Source organism: Mesoplodon bidens, assembly GCF_964165515.1.
Source record: "Mesoplodon bidens genome assembly, chromosome: 8".
Classification (NCBI taxonomy): domain Eukaryota; kingdom Metazoa; phylum Chordata; class Mammalia; order Artiodactyla; family Ziphiidae; genus Mesoplodon; species Mesoplodon bidens.
Window position 1 is genome coordinate 21,001,001 of NC_138165.1, and position 15,405 is coordinate 21,016,405.

Below are 15,405 nucleotides of genomic sequence, written 5' to 3' on the forward strand. Positions count from 1 at the left end.
TTATTTTATCAATATTTGCATTTTGGATTGGAAACGAAAAGCACATTTGTTATTTTCAATTGTTTTCCAGTATTACCTGACCTTCAGTTAGATGCCAGCGTCAGGGACAGAATTGTGGTCCATGCTGGAGGGGTGATTCGGATCATCGCCTATGTATCTGGCAAGCCTCCTCCAACCGTTACCTGGAGTATGAATGAAAGAGCTTTACCTCAAGAGGCCACCATTGAGACCACAGCCATTAGCTCATCCATGGTCATCAAGAATTGCCAGAGGAGCCACCAAGGCATCTATGCTCTTCTTGCCAAAAATGCAGGGGGGGAAAGAAAGAAGACAATTATCGTTGATGTATTAGGTAACAACTTTCAATTCGTCCACGTGTCTTTAAAAAATAACACTTTATTTCATCTACAATAAAGCTATATTATTTTTTTAAAAAAACCATGTTACAAATATTTTGGAAAATAAGAAAAATCACCCACAATCCCATTGACCACCATTAGCATTTTTTTAAATTTCCTCCTTTTTTTTTATCCTATCCATATTTTATATGGCTGTACTCCTACTATAAAGTCTTATGTGCTGCCTTTTTATATAACATGCCACCATAAGCATTTACTATGCTATTATATAGTTTTCATAAAAGCAGCTTTCCTGCAAATGTCCATGAATGTTTAACAGTTTGCTAAGGTTGACCATTTTCACATCATAGGACCTGTCAGTTATAATAAGACAAAAATCCCTTTGAAGGTGTCAGTATTCTAATTGAAGAGAAGCGTCATATTTGGTTATCAATATTGCATTTCTAGCCACTGAATATCGAGTTGAACTCTACGAGCCTTGTTCATGCCTCTCACTGGCTGCTCCACTCCAGTGATTTGCTCAGAAAGTGAAGCCCTCCCACTTAGATCTCTCTCTCAGCACATCTCTAGGCACAACCATACTCCAAACACACAGTTTTTATGTGAAAATAACCAGTTCTCTATTGAACATAATATTATGAAAACAGGTTTTGCTTTCATTAATGGAAATGGCATGAGGAAAAAGATCTCATTGAGCAATGGTCCTTCAAGCTTCTAGGTTGTTTCAAACTCCTAAACAGTCTTCTGTCCAATGGCTATTACTTTAAGAACTGGTATACTTCCAGGTTAAATTCCAAACCTCTCAAAGGTCATTCTGAGATTCGGGGTCTCCCGTGCTGCTCAGATTCACTGGTCACCCAGAAAAAAATTCTCTCCCCCTTTCCCCTCTGGAGAGTAAACTGGACACAAAAGTAGTCATGCCACTCTTCACCCCTCTCCTGTCTCCTTCTGTGCATTTTCCTCCCAATATTGCCCTCTTATCTGACTCACAAATTACTAAAAAAAAATGTATATGTGTGTGTGTGTGTGTGTGTGTATGTATGTGTGTGTGTATATATATATATATATATGTGTGTGTGTGTGTGTGTGTGTATAAAACTGTTCCTTCAGTTTCTACTAAAGCAGGGGCAACCAGTAACTACTGCAAACCTACTTCATTTAAAAATATGGTTGAATATAGACACAAGGAAAGAAAAACAATTAATAAACACAAAATCTCACTCTTTCCATAACAACATTTTTGTCTCCCTTTTAAAAACAGAGGGTAACAAATATTGAGCCCAGCAGTCCATTGATGTCAAACAACTGAAAACCTTTTCCTCTTATTTCCAGATGTGCCAGGTCCTGTTGGAATACCATTCCTGTCTCACAACCTAACCAACGACTCCTGCAAACTGACATGGTTTTCTCCAGAAGATGATGGAGGCTCTCCAGTCACCAATTATGTCATTGAAAAGCGGGAAGATGACCACAGAGCATGGACCCCAGTGACATACACAGTTACCCGACATAATGCCACCATCCAGGGTCTCATTCAAGGAGAAGCCTACTTTTTCCGAATTGCAGCTGAAAATAGTATTGGCATGGGCCCGTTTGTTGAGACAACAGATGCGCTTGTCATAAGAGATCCAATAAGTAAGTACAATTTAAAACAATTTCATCTTTAGTCACTTCTTCACTCAGTTAGTAGAAGACTATAGTGACAAAGTAGGTACACAAATGCCAAACATTTCATTCATTTGGCAAGCATTCATTAGGCAAATACGTAGTCTCTGATGTTGGTAGTATTTGAACATGACTGTGAAAGAGCTTGTGGGAATATATATGATTCTTCAAATCCTCCTGTAATACTACATGGATTCTTTTTTTAATTTCCAGCTTAATGGCATGAACCTGAAGTATTTTCCTAACTCTAAAACTACCAACTCTGGGGACTTCCCTGGCAGTCCAGTGGTTGGGACTCTGAGCTTCCAGTGTGGTGGGGTGGCAGGCGGGTTCAATCCCTGCTCAGGCAACTAAGATCCCACAGGCTGTGTGGCGTGGCCAAAACATTTTTTTAAATAAATTAAAAAGCATTAAAACTACCAACTCTGGGGGACTTGGCTGAATTATTTGGCCTCAATGAACCTCTAGTTCCTCATCTGGAAATTAGATTGTACTGAGTGCCTTTCAGCTCTACTCATTTTATGTTGAGATTTCTTTTGTTACTTATCAAAACAAATAGTTTAATGTTTAAATGCAATCCTCAAAAAGCATTATTTACTACATTTTCTATTACATTCTTAACATGACATTTGTCTCACTGTCATTCCACACTTGCAGCTGTACCAGAGCGTCCTGAAGACCTAGAAGTCAAAGAAGTTACTAAAGATTCTGTTGCTTTGACTTGGAATCCCCCTAAGTATGATGGCGGATCCGAAATTATCAACTATGTCCTAGAAAGCCGTCTCATTGGAACTGAGAAGTTCCATAAAGTTACAAATGACAACTTGCTTAGCAGGAAGTACACTGTGAAAGGCTTAAAAGAAGGTGATACCTATGAGTACCGTGTCAGTGCCGTCAATATTGTTGGACAAGGCAAACCATCATTTTGCACCAAGCCAATCACTTGCAAGGATGAGCTAGGTATGTGTCAAATGCAGCTTACACTTTGAAAACGTGTACACTTATAGGTTTACCTTAAGACATCAAACTGACTTCCCTTTACAATTATACATTTCAGCTCCTCCAATGCTTGACCTTGACTTCAGAGATAAACTCACGATTCGAGTTGGTGAAGCTTTTGCCCTCACTGGCCGTTACTCAGGCAAACCAAAGCCTAAGGTTACTTGGTTCAAAGATGAAGTTGATGTGCTAGAAGATGATCGCACTCATATAAAGACCTCGCCAACAACACTTGCTCTAGAGAAGCTCAAGGCCAAGCGTTCAGATTCTGGCAAATACTGTGTGGTTGTGGAGAACAGTACAGGCTCCAGGAAGGGTTTCTGTCAAGTTAATGTCGTTGGTGAGTATTATTTAGCAAGAATTAGAGACATTCTGTTCTTTCCAAAGCAGAAGTGGAAATAACATTTTGTGGTGTGATTTTTTTTTTTTTTTCCTCAGACCGTCCTGGACCACCGGTAGGACCAGTTGTTTTTGATGCGGTGACCAAAGATTACATGGTTATCTCTTGGAAGCCACCTTTAGATGACGGAGGCAGTGAAATTACTAATTATATTATCGAGAAGAAGGAAGCGGGCAAAGAGGTTTGGATGCCTGTGACATCTGCGAGTGCTAAAACAACATGCAAAGTTTCTAAACTGCTTGAAGGAAAAGATTATATTTTCCGGATACATGCTGAAAATCTGTATGGAATAAGTGATCCTCTGGTGTCTGATTCAATGAAAGCCAAAGATCGTTTCAGTATGCATCATATTTCTTTTCAGTGATTCAATGTTTGATATTGTTAACGGGAAGAATTAAGTTCCTAACATATTTTGCTAATGTTTGTTATAGGGGTTCCTGATGCACCTGACCAGCCAATTGTTAAAGAAGTTACCAAAGACTCTGCATTAGTCACCTGGAACAAGCCAAATGATGGAGGAAAGCCCATCACGAACTACATCCTGGAAAAGAGGGAAACTATGTCTAAACGATGGGCTAGAGTTACCAAAGAGCCTATCCATCCATACACTAAATTTACGGTTCCTGATCTTCTGGAAGGGTGTCAGTATGAATTCCGGGTTTCTGCAGAAAACCAAATTGGCATTGGAGACCCAAGCCCACCATCCAAACCAGTCTTTGCTAAAGATCCAATTGGTATAGTACTAAAGCATTCTTTCGGCTTTCATTTTATCCAACTTTGTTTTCAGCTATATTCTAACTCCTTTTTGGTTTTCTCTTTTATTACGTAGGGAAACCAAGTCCACCTATTAATCCTGAAGCAATAGGTACAACACATAATTCAGTTGATCTAACCTGGCAGCCACCACGTCATGATGGTGGGAGCAAGATTCTGGGTTATATTGTTGAATACCAGAAAGTTGGAGATGAAGAATGGAAAAGAGCCAATCACGCTCCTGAGTCATGTCCTGAAACTAACTATAAAGTCACGGGTCTTCGGGATGGTCAATCCTATAAGTTCAGAGTAAGAGCAGTCAATGTAGCCAGTGAATCAGATCCAGCTCATGTTCCCGAGCCAGTGCTAGTAAAAGACAGACTCGGTGAGTATAATGTTCTCAGCTGCCTTTGCAAGGAAGACAGGTTTCATGGTCTATGCTTAAGTGTAAAATATATTAACAAAACAAATTTGTAAGTACTGTTCTGTTTACTCTAGAACCCCCTGAGTTGATTCTTGATGCCAACATGGCAAGAGAACAAAACATAAGGGTTGGTGATACTCTAAGACTCAGTGCCGTCATCAAAGGAGTGCCATTCCCAAAAGTAACTTGGAAAAAAGAAGACAGAGAGGCTCCAACTAAAGCAAGAATTGATGTTACTCCAGTTGGTAGCAAGCTTGAAATTTGTAATGCTGCCCATGAAGATGGTGGAATTTATTCCTTAACAGTGGAGAATCCAGCTGGTTCAAAAACTGTCTCCGTAAAAGTACTTGTATTAGGTAAGAATTTTAGTACTTGTGATGCACTTAATGCAATAGCGTATAAAAGTAACTCCAAATACATTTTGAGTTCTTATCTGGATTAAATCACTTATATAACTGCATTACTTAACACTTTTCAGATAAGCCCGGGCCACCTAGAGATCTGGAAGTCAGTGAAATTAGGAAAGATTCTTGTTACCTTACTTGGAAGGAACCACTGGATGATGGTGGTTCTGTTATTACAAATTATGTGGTTGAGAGGAGAGATGTTGCCAGTGCCCAGTGGTCACCTCTTTCAACTACATCAAAGAAAAAGAGCTACTATGCTAAACATCTTACTGAAGGCAATCAGTATCTCTTCCGAGTAGCTGCTGAGAACCAGTATGGACATGGTCCTTTTGTACAAACATCTAAGCCCATCAAGGCTCTGGATCCCCTATGTAAGTTGCTCTCTTTGGATACAAAAGTACTGCTTTACTGTTTTGAGAAGATTGTTTATTCATCATAACTTCTTCTTCTTCTTAAAGATCCTCCAGGGCCACCCAAGAACCTACACCATGTAGATGTTGACAAGACTGAAGTCTCCCTTGTTTGGAATAAGCCAGATCGTGATGGTGGCTCTCCAATCACTGGATATTTGGTGGAATATCAAGAAGAGGGCACCCAAGACTGGATTAAGTTCAAGACTGTGACAAACTTAGAGTGTGTTGTTACTGGATTACAACAAGGGAAGACCTATAGATTCCGTGTAAAAGCTGAAAACATTGTGGGTCTTGGTCTTCCTGACACAACTATCCCAATAGAATGTCAAGAAAAACTAGGTAATTTTTTGATTGGAATTATTTTCTTTCTTTTTTAAATTATTCATATTGTGAAAATCAAAATCTAATTTCCTCATGTTTCCTTTCCAGTGCCTCCATCTGTGGAGCTGGATGTGAAATTAATTGAAGGCCTTGTGGTAAAAGCTGGAACTACAGTCAGATTCCCTGCCATTATAAGAGGTGTACCTGTTCCTACTGCAAAGTGGACAACCGATGGGAATGAGATTAAAACAGATGAACACTATACAGTTGAAACTGACAACTTCTCATCAGTACTCACCATTAAGAACTGCTTAAGGAGAGACACTGGGGAATATCAGATCACAGTTTCCAATGCAGCTGGCACCAAAACAGTGTCTGTACATCTTACTGTTCTTGATGTTCCTGGTCCACCAACAGGCCCTATTAATATTCTGGAAGTTACCCCTGAACATATGACTATCTCATGGCAGCCACCTAAGGATGATGGAGGAAGCCCTGTGATAAATTATATTGTTGAGAAAAAAGACACAAAGAAAGACACATGGGGTGTTGTCTCTTCAGGAAGCAGTAAGACAAAGCTGAAAGTCCTACATCTGCAGAAGGGCTGTGAATATGTCTTCCAAGTGAAAGCAGAGAATAAGATTGGCGTTGGCCCTCCCCTTGACTCCATACCTACTGTTGCTAAACATAAGTTTAGTCCTCCATCTCCTCCTGGTAAACCAGTAGTTACTGACATTACTGAAAATGCTGCAACAGTGTCTTGGACTCTGCCAAAATCTGATGGTGGCAGTCCAATAACTGGTTACTATGTGGAACGTCGAGAAGTAACAGGCAAATGGATGAGGGTCAACAAAACACCTCTAGTGGACATGAAGTTTAGAGTGACTGGACTCTATGAGGGAAATACATATGAGTTTAGAGTTTTTGCTGAGAATCTTGCAGGACTAAGCAATCCGTCCCCAAGTTCTGATCCAAAAAAAGCTTGCCGGCCCATCAAACCACCTGGACCACCTATTAATCCTAAGCTGAAAGACAAGACCAGAGAAACAGCTGACCTGGTGTGGACAAAGCCTCTCAGTGATGGTGGTAGCCCCATTCTGGGCTATGTGGTGGAATGTCAGAAAGCTGGAGCAACACAGTGGAGCAGGATTAATAAAGATGAACTCATCAGGCAATGTGCCTTTAGGGTACCTGGACTAATTGAAGGAAATGAGTACAGATTCCGTATAAAGGCAGCTAATATTGTGGGAGAGGGAGAGCCAAGAGAACTAGCAGAATCTGTGATTGCAAAGGACATCCTTCATCCTCCCGAAGTAGAACTTGATGTTACCTGTCGTGATGTTATTACCGTTAGAGTGGGCCAAACTATCCGCATTCTTGCTCGGGTCAAAGGCCGACCTCAACCAGACATAACTTGGTCCAAGGAAGGCAAAGTATTGGCCCGAGAAAAGCGGGTTGACCTAATTCACGATCTACCTCGTGCTGAGTTGCAAATTAAAGAAGCTGTTAGAGCTGATCATGGCAAGTATATCATCTCAGCTAAGAACAGCAGTGGACATGCCCAAGGTTCTGCTATCGTTAATGTCCTTGACAGACCTGGACCTTGCCAGAATTTAAAGATCAGCAACGTAACCAAAGAGAACTGTACAATTTCTTGGGAAAACCCTCTAGATAACGGTGGCTCAGAAATAACAAACTTCATAGTGGAATATCGCAAACCAAACCAGAAAGGCTGGTCAATTGTTGCTTCAGATGTCACTAAGCGATCAATCAAGGCCAACCTTTTAGCCAACAATGAATACTATTTCCGAGTTTGTGCAGAGAATAAAGTAGGTGTTGGGCCAACCACTGAAACAAAAACCCCAATTCTGGCTATTAACCCTATTGATAGACCAGGTGAGCCTGAAAACCTTCATATTGCAGATAAAGGAAAGACATTTGTCTACCTAAAATGGAGGCGGCCTGATTATGATGGTGGTAGCCCAAATCTATCATATCACGTTGAAAGGAAGCCGAAGGGCTCTGATGACTGGGAAAGAGTGCATAAAGGAAGCATTAAAGAAACCCACTACATGGTTGACAAATGTGTTGAAAACCAGATTTATGAGTTCAGAGTGCAAACGAAGAATGAAGGTGGGGAAAGTGACTGGGTGAAGACAGAGGAAGTTGTTGTAAAGGAAGACTTGCAGAAACCAGTACTTGATCTGAAATTAAGTGGTGTGCTAACTGTCAAAGCAGGGGACACCATTCGACTTGAGGCAGGTGTTAGAGGCAAGCCATTTCCAGAAGTTTCATGGACCAAGGACAAAGACGCGACAGACTTAACAAGATCACCAAGGGTCAAGATTGCTACCAGTGGTGATTCATCTAAATTTTCTCTTACTAAAGCAAAGCGAAGTGATGGTGGTAAATACGTAATTACAGCAACTAACACAGCTGGCAGTTTTGTGGCCTTTGCCACTGTCAATGTTTTAGATAAGCCTGGGCCTATAAGAAACCTGAAAATTGTTGATGTGTGTAGTGATAGGTGTTCTCTTCGCTGGGATCCACCAGAGGACGATGGTGGCTGTGAAATCCAAAATTATATTTTAGAAAAATGTGAGAGCAAGAGAATGGTTTGGTCTACCTTTTCTGCTACTATCTTAACACCTGGTACTACAGTAACACGTCTCATAGAAGGGAATGAATATATTTTCAGAGTCCGTGCAGAAAATAAAATAGGCACAGGGCCTCCAACAGAAAGTAAACCAGTCATTGCAAAAACCAAATATGATAGACCTGGTTGCCCTGACCCCCCAGAAATCACTAAAGTAAGCAAAGAAGAGATGACTGTGGTTTGGACGCCACCTGAATATGATGGTGGAAAGTCCATCACAGGATACTATTTGGAGAAAAAGGAAAAACATTCAATACGATGGGTCCCTGTCAACAAGAGTGCGATCCCTGAGAGACGTCTGAAAGTACAGAATCTCTTCCCAGGACATGAATATCAGTTCCGTGTCAAGGCAGAAAATGAAGTTGGAATTGGAGAACCAAGCTTGCCATCAAGGCCAGTGGTGGCAAAAGACCCCATAGGTATGATGTTCTTGCTTTTTCTGGTATTACACCAACTCTTAATCTCAGGCACAGAGGTATTAGACAAATAAGTTAAATCCACAGCATCGAAACTGATCTTAGCCAGTAGTTTTCCAAATAGATCTTTTACCAAATCGCCTAAAATGTACAAACAATGGTAGATTCTAATTTTATGAAGGAAAATAAGGAGGACTGAGTAATTGAGAAATTGAATGTACTATCTGTGGTTAATTAAGGATGGACTATATAGAATTACTCATTAACCTATCACTAGTAGTTGTTAACCATGTGTAAATTTATCCTTATATAATTTACTTTCAGAACCACCTGGTCCACCGACCAATCTCAAAGTGGTTGATACAACCAAAAGTTCCATAACTCTTGGGTGGGGAAAACCAGTGTATGACGGTGGCGCACCAATCATTGGATATGTTGTGGAAATGAGACCAAAGAGACCAGATACATCACCTGACGAAGGCTGGAAAAGGTGTAGTGCTGCAGCGCAACTCATTCGCATGGAATTTACCGTGACCAGCTTGGATGAAAACCAGGAATATGAGTTCAGGGTCTGTGCCCAAAACCAAGTTGGCATTGGGCGCCCTGCAGAACTAAAGGGCGCTATTAAACCTAAAGAAATCCTAGGTGAGGCCCTATGTTATCACTTGATTCACTCATGTTTCACTTCTCACATGAGTTCCCCACATTCTGAAGTCAACTGACGACTTTCGTGTCATTTGCAGAACCTCCGGAGATTGATTTGGACGCCAGCATGAGAAAACTGGTCACAGTGAGAGCAGGATGCCCTATTCGACTATTTGCCATAGTGAGAGGGCGACCAGCCCCTAAGGTCACTTGGCGAAAAGTGGGTATTGATAACGTGGTCAGAAAGGGACAAGTTGATCTGGTTGATACTATGGCCTTCCTCGTCATCCCCAATTCTACCCGTGATGACTCAGGAAAATATTCCTTGACGCTTGTGAACCTGGCAGGAGAAAAGGCCGTGTTCGTGAATGTCAGAGTATTAGGTGGGTTATAAACAAGCGTCTTCCTCCCCTTCAAAAATGCCTTGGTTAATAAGGAGGCTGAGGGGTCTCGTATATATGATTTTGTCGTCCTTCACAGATACTCCTGGACCTGTGTCTGATTTAAAAGTTTCGGATGTCACTAAAACATCATGTCACGTTTCCTGGGCCCCTCCCGAGAACGATGGTGGGAGACAAGTGACACATTACATTGTGCAGAAACGTGAGGCAGATAGAAAGACGTGGTCGACAGTCACCCCAGAAGTCAAGAAAACGAGCTTCCACGTCACCAATCTTGTCCCTGGGACTGAGTATTTCTTCAGAGTAACTGCTGTCAATGAGTACGGCCCCGGCGTCCCAACAGACATCCCCAAACCAGTGCTCGCAACAGATCCTCTAAGTAAGTTACATCCTTTCTCCCTCCTTTTAACTCCAGTCCCCAACCTCAGCAAAATCAAGATACCGAAACATTTTACTCCACTAATGAAAGGGCCTTCACTTGTAGAAACCGAAACAGTACAAATAAATATCTAACTCACTCACCGAGGACTTTTTCGATCTGACTCATCCGTGCCCTTTTTACTTTCAGCATCCCGAACCATAGTTTCCATATACTTTGAAGCAAGTGGCATATGAAAACATACATATTTCCAAAGGGATGGATTAGGTTACCTGGGTGCTTTTTTCTTCTAGGTGAGCCGGATCCCCCCAGGAAACTAGAAGTTACTGAAATGACAAAGAACAGCGCTGTGTTAGCCTGGTTACCTCCCCTGCGCGATGGAGGCGCTAAGGTGGATGGCTACATCGTTAGTTACAGAGAAGAAGAGCTGCCTGCAGGCCGCTGGATAGAGTACTCGGTGGTGAAAGACCTCAGCCTTGTTGTCACCGGCCTCAAGGAAGGAAAGAAATACAAATTTAGGGTAGCGGCCAGAAATGCCGTTGGAGTCAGTTTGCCAAGAGAAGCTGAGGGAGAGTATGAAGCCAAAGCACAGCTGTGTAAGTAGTCAGAGTCATTTTCCATGGGATAAAAGTTTATGAGGATTTTCTTTTGACATGTAGGTGTTTATCCCTGAAGAATCTAGTTCCAGAAATACTTGAAATATAGTAGAGAACAGTGGTTTGGAAACATCTGGACCCACAACAGGTAGTAAATACACCTTAAATCATGACGCAGGGCACACATACATATATATGACTTAGAAAAAGTTTCTTAGAGCAACACCCATTCTTATCATGTGTGCTGGCCTCAGATATTCTCAATTCATTTCAATCCCATTCTCTTTAAAAAGTATTAGCAGTAATGCAAACATTAATTTGAACCCACTAATGGGTTGCAATCCACAATTTGAAAAGCACTAGTATAGTTCCCCACCAGAGGACATTTAACCTCCCTGCCAAATTAATGTATCTTCATCTTACTTTTAGTGCCACCCAAGATCCTTATGCCAGAGCAAATTATTATCAAAGCTGGGAAGAAACTCCGAATTGAAGCCCATGTGTATGGAAAGCCTCAACCCATCTGTAAATGGAAAAAAGGAGAAGATGAAGTTGTCACATCCAGCCACCTGGCAGTACATAAAGCAGACAATTCTTCAGTTCTGATCATAAAAGATGTTACTAGGAAAGACAGCGGTTACTATAGCCTCACTGCAGAAAACAGTTCTGGGACAGACACTCAGAAAATCAAAGTTATCGTCATGGGTAGGTTACGTGTTAGACACATGGCCACCCAAATGTGAGTATCAGAAACATTTTTTCCAGTCAAATCCCTATTCTTATATTTCTTTCCTCTCGGTTCACGCAGACGCTCCTGGACCCCCTCAGCCTCCGTTTGACATTTCTGACATAGATGCCGATGCTTGCTCCCTGTCATGGCACATCCCCCTGGAGGACGGAGGCAGTAACGTCACCAATTACATATTGGAGAAGTGTGACGTGAGCAGGGGTGACTGGGTGACAGCGCTAGCTTCAGTGACAAAAACTTCCTGCAGGGTTGGAAAACTGATCCCAGGCCAAGAGTACATCTTCCGGGTCCGTGCTGAGAATCGATTTGGCATTTCAGAGCCTCTCACGTCTCCAAAGATGCTGGCTGAGTTCCCATTTGGTATGTTTCTTTCCGGAAGAAAAAAAAAATTGTGTTTTCTTTCTAGTCTGTTATTTAGACTAGAAACTGATATTTCCCTGATCTTCATCTCCAGATGTTCCCAGTGAACCCAAGAATGCACGAGTCACTAAAGTCAACAAAGACTGCATATTTGTGGCGTGGGATAGACCAGACAGTGATGGAGGGAGCCCCATTACCGGCTACCTGATTGAACGCAAAGAAAGAAACAGTTTGCTCTGGGTGAAAGCTAACGATTCCCCTGTCCGGTCAACTGAATATCCCTGTTCTGGCCTGGTAGAAAGCCTTGAGTATTCATTCAGAATCTATGCCCTAAATAAAGCTGGAGCCAGCCCACCCAGCAAACCAACTGAATATGTAACTGCAAGAACGCCAGTTGGTGAGTAATTTTTTTTTTTTTTTAAGTATTATGAGGACACATTTAAATCTTGGAGTTTCTGAAGGTTACTATTTCCATTCAGAAATATGTTCTGGGTGATACTGTGAAACACAGAGTTTAAAATTTCTGCTGTTAAGATAAATGCTGAGAATATCTCTTTTGGTTTTAGATCCTCCTGGAAAGCCTGAAATTATTGATGTTTCCAAGAGCACTGTGTCCCTCATCTGGGCCCGTCCAAAGCATGATGGAGGCAGCAAAATTACTGGCTATTTCGTAGAAGCTTGCCAACTTCCTGGTGATAAGTGGGTACGGTGTAATACTTCACCTCACCAGATTCCCCAGGAAGAGTACACAGCTACTGGCCTAGAAGAGAATGCTCAGTATCAATTTAGAGCAATTGCCAAGACTGCGGTAAACATTAGCCAGCCTTCTGAACCTTCTGATCCAGTGACTATCATGGCAGAAAATGGTAAGATTCTGTTGAACATTACAGGCAAAGGTGGACAGCACTCATAATGTATATTTCTCCTAATAAAAAACTAAATCTACACCTATGGAAATACGGACAAGTAAAATGATAGGTACTTTGTATACAGACACTAAAAATTATGATTATGGAGAATCTTAATAATATGCTAAACTAAAAAACAGGATACAAAACTGTGTGGACCGCATAATTTTAACCATACACAGGCACAGGCACAAAAAGATGCCCAAGAGGACTTCCCTGGTGGCGCAGTGGTTGAGAGTCCACCTGCCAATGCAGGGGACACGGTTTCATGCCCCGGTCTGGGAAGATCCCACATGCCGCGGAGCGGCTGGGCCCGTGAGCCATGGCCGCTGAGCCTGCACGTCCGGAGCCTGTGCTCCGCAACGGGAGAGGCCACAGCAGTGAGAGGCCCGCGTACAGCAAAGAAGAAAAAAAAAAAAAAAGATGCCAAAGAAATGCACCAAAATGATAAAGAGTGAAGCTTTAAGGATGCTGGAATGATGGGCGATCTTCACTTTTTTCTTTATACTTTCAGTGTTATCAAATTTTGGCATTTCTTTTATAATGAATAAGTTACTTTAAAAAAAAATCCCACCTTGAAAAAGACAGCATATGAATTTCCCACTTTTATCAGTAAGCATTATATAATATAGCTTTGCATATATTAAATCCTTTAATCTTATTTCTTTCCAGTTCCTCCCAGGATAGACCTGAGTGTGGCTATGAAATCTTTGCTCACTGTGAAAGCTGGAACTAATGTTTGCCTGGATGCTACTGTTTTTGGTAAACCAATGCCCACAGTCTCTTGGAAGAAGGATGGGACGCCGCTGAAAGTATCGGAAGGCATCAAGATGGCCATGCAGCGGAACCTGTGTACCCTGGAGCTGTTCAGCGTGAATCGGAAAGACTCAGGGGACTATACCATCACTGCCGAAAACGCAAGTGGCTCCAAATCAGCCACCATCAAGCTCAAAGTGTTAGGTAACTAAAGCACTTCACTAGAATCTCATGTTCCACTTTGGTTAATGTGATGTCATAGAATTTACAAAATAATATGTGAGAAGAGATACCGATCTCGATGTATCTTTCTTCATCGAGGAATTATTCTCATCACAGAACAACAGCGTTTTACAGCCGAAAAGAACACTAGAGATCACATATTCCAGTTACCTAATTTTAGATATGAGGAAATTAAGATTTGGAAAAATTAAGTAACTTCCAAGGTCGTATAGGAAGTTAATGACAACATAAAGGCTGCAGCCCAGCTCTCCAGACCTCCACTCTACTCATTCCCTATTTCACATGTGTGAGTGAAAGACTTCACTTTTCTTTCTTATCCTTTCAGATAAACCAGGTCCTCCAGCATCTGTTAAAATCAACAAAATGTATTCAGATCGTGCAATGTTTTCTTGGGAACCTCCTCTTGAAGATGGAGGCTCAGAAATCACCAACTATGTTGTTGACAAACGTGAAACGAGCAGAACCAACTGGGCACAAGTCTCTGCCACTGTGCCCATCACCAGCTGCAGCGTGGAGAAACTGATAGAGGGCCATGAGTATCAGTTCCGAATTTGTGCTGAAAATAAATACGGAGTGGGCGACCCGATCTTAACTGAACCAGCAATTGCTAAAAACCCATATGGTAAGAACATTTTCCTAAGGTTTTTCTCTCTTTTTTTTAACACATCCTTATTGGAGTATAATTTCTTTACAATGGTGTGTTAGTTTCTGCTGTATAACAAAGTGAATCAGCTATACATATACATGTATCCCCATATCCCCTCCCTCTTGCATCTCCCTCCCAACCTCCCCATCCCACCCCTCTAGGTGGTCACAAAGCACAGAGCTGATCTCCCTGTGCTATGCGGCTGCTTCCCACTAGCTATCTATTGTACATTTGGTAGTGTATATATGTCCATGCCACTCTCTCACTTCGTCCCAGCTTACCCTTCCCCCTCCCCGTATCCTCAAGTCCATTCTCTACGTCTGCGTCTTTATTCCTGTCCTGCCCCTGCATTCTTCAGAACGATTTTTTTTAAGATTCCATATATACATGTTAGCATACGGTATTTGTTTTTCTCTTCCTGACTTACTTCACTCTGTATGACAGACTCTAGGTCCATCCACCTCACTACAAATAACTCATTTTACTTTTTAAATATTACCTTTTAGACTGGGACATTAACTTGTCAATCAATCTCTGCAGACCCACCCGGACGCTGTGATCCTCCTGTTATTAGCAACATAACCAAAGATCACATGACAGTAAGCTGGAAACCACCAGCAGATGATGGTGGCTCCCCCATCACTGGCTATTTGGTTGAAAAGCGGGAAACCCAGGCAATTAACTGGACTAAGGTCAACAGAAAACCCGTTATAGAAAGAACGATAAAAGCAACAGGTCTCCAAGAAGGCACGGAATATGAGTTCCGAGTTACAGCTATAAATAAGGCTGGACCAGGCAAACCCAGTGACGTATCCAAAGCTGCTTATGCCCAAGATCCTCTGTGTAAGTTTTCATGAGAGAGTCCAATATTCCCTCTTATAATCAACATTCAACAACTGGGAATGAGGTT

General features: G+C 41.7%; 1 protein-coding gene across 1 annotated transcript in view; it reads left to right on the forward strand.

Moving 5' to 3' along the window:
- Nucleotides 1-15,405, forward strand: part of LOC308621301 (titin) — a 299,757-nt gene that overhangs the window by 227,973 nt on the left and 56,379 nt on the right. Inside the window, exons 256-277 of the mRNA XM_081241746.1 lie at nucleotides 71-352; nucleotides 1,692-1,994; nucleotides 2,682-2,984; nucleotides 3,082-3,363; nucleotides 3,462-3,761; nucleotides 3,855-4,157; nucleotides 4,253-4,561; nucleotides 4,675-4,956; nucleotides 5,079-5,378; nucleotides 5,466-5,759; nucleotides 5,850-8,816; nucleotides 9,138-9,458; nucleotides 9,557-9,841; nucleotides 9,939-10,238; nucleotides 10,532-10,834; nucleotides 11,264-11,539; nucleotides 11,643-11,942; nucleotides 12,037-12,339; nucleotides 12,509-12,808; nucleotides 13,523-13,810; nucleotides 14,175-14,471; nucleotides 15,036-15,338. Coding sequence (XP_081097872.1) covers nucleotides 71-352; nucleotides 1,692-1,994; nucleotides 2,682-2,984; nucleotides 3,082-3,363; nucleotides 3,462-3,761; nucleotides 3,855-4,157; nucleotides 4,253-4,561; nucleotides 4,675-4,956; nucleotides 5,079-5,378; nucleotides 5,466-5,759; nucleotides 5,850-8,816; nucleotides 9,138-9,458; nucleotides 9,557-9,841; nucleotides 9,939-10,238; nucleotides 10,532-10,834; nucleotides 11,264-11,539; nucleotides 11,643-11,942; nucleotides 12,037-12,339; nucleotides 12,509-12,808; nucleotides 13,523-13,810; nucleotides 14,175-14,471; nucleotides 15,036-15,338 — 9,201 coding nt within the window. The remainder of the gene's footprint in view (nucleotides 1-70; nucleotides 353-1,691; nucleotides 1,995-2,681; nucleotides 2,985-3,081; nucleotides 3,364-3,461; nucleotides 3,762-3,854; nucleotides 4,158-4,252; nucleotides 4,562-4,674; nucleotides 4,957-5,078; nucleotides 5,379-5,465; nucleotides 5,760-5,849; nucleotides 8,817-9,137; nucleotides 9,459-9,556; nucleotides 9,842-9,938; nucleotides 10,239-10,531; nucleotides 10,835-11,263; nucleotides 11,540-11,642; nucleotides 11,943-12,036; nucleotides 12,340-12,508; nucleotides 12,809-13,522; nucleotides 13,811-14,174; nucleotides 14,472-15,035; nucleotides 15,339-15,405) is intronic.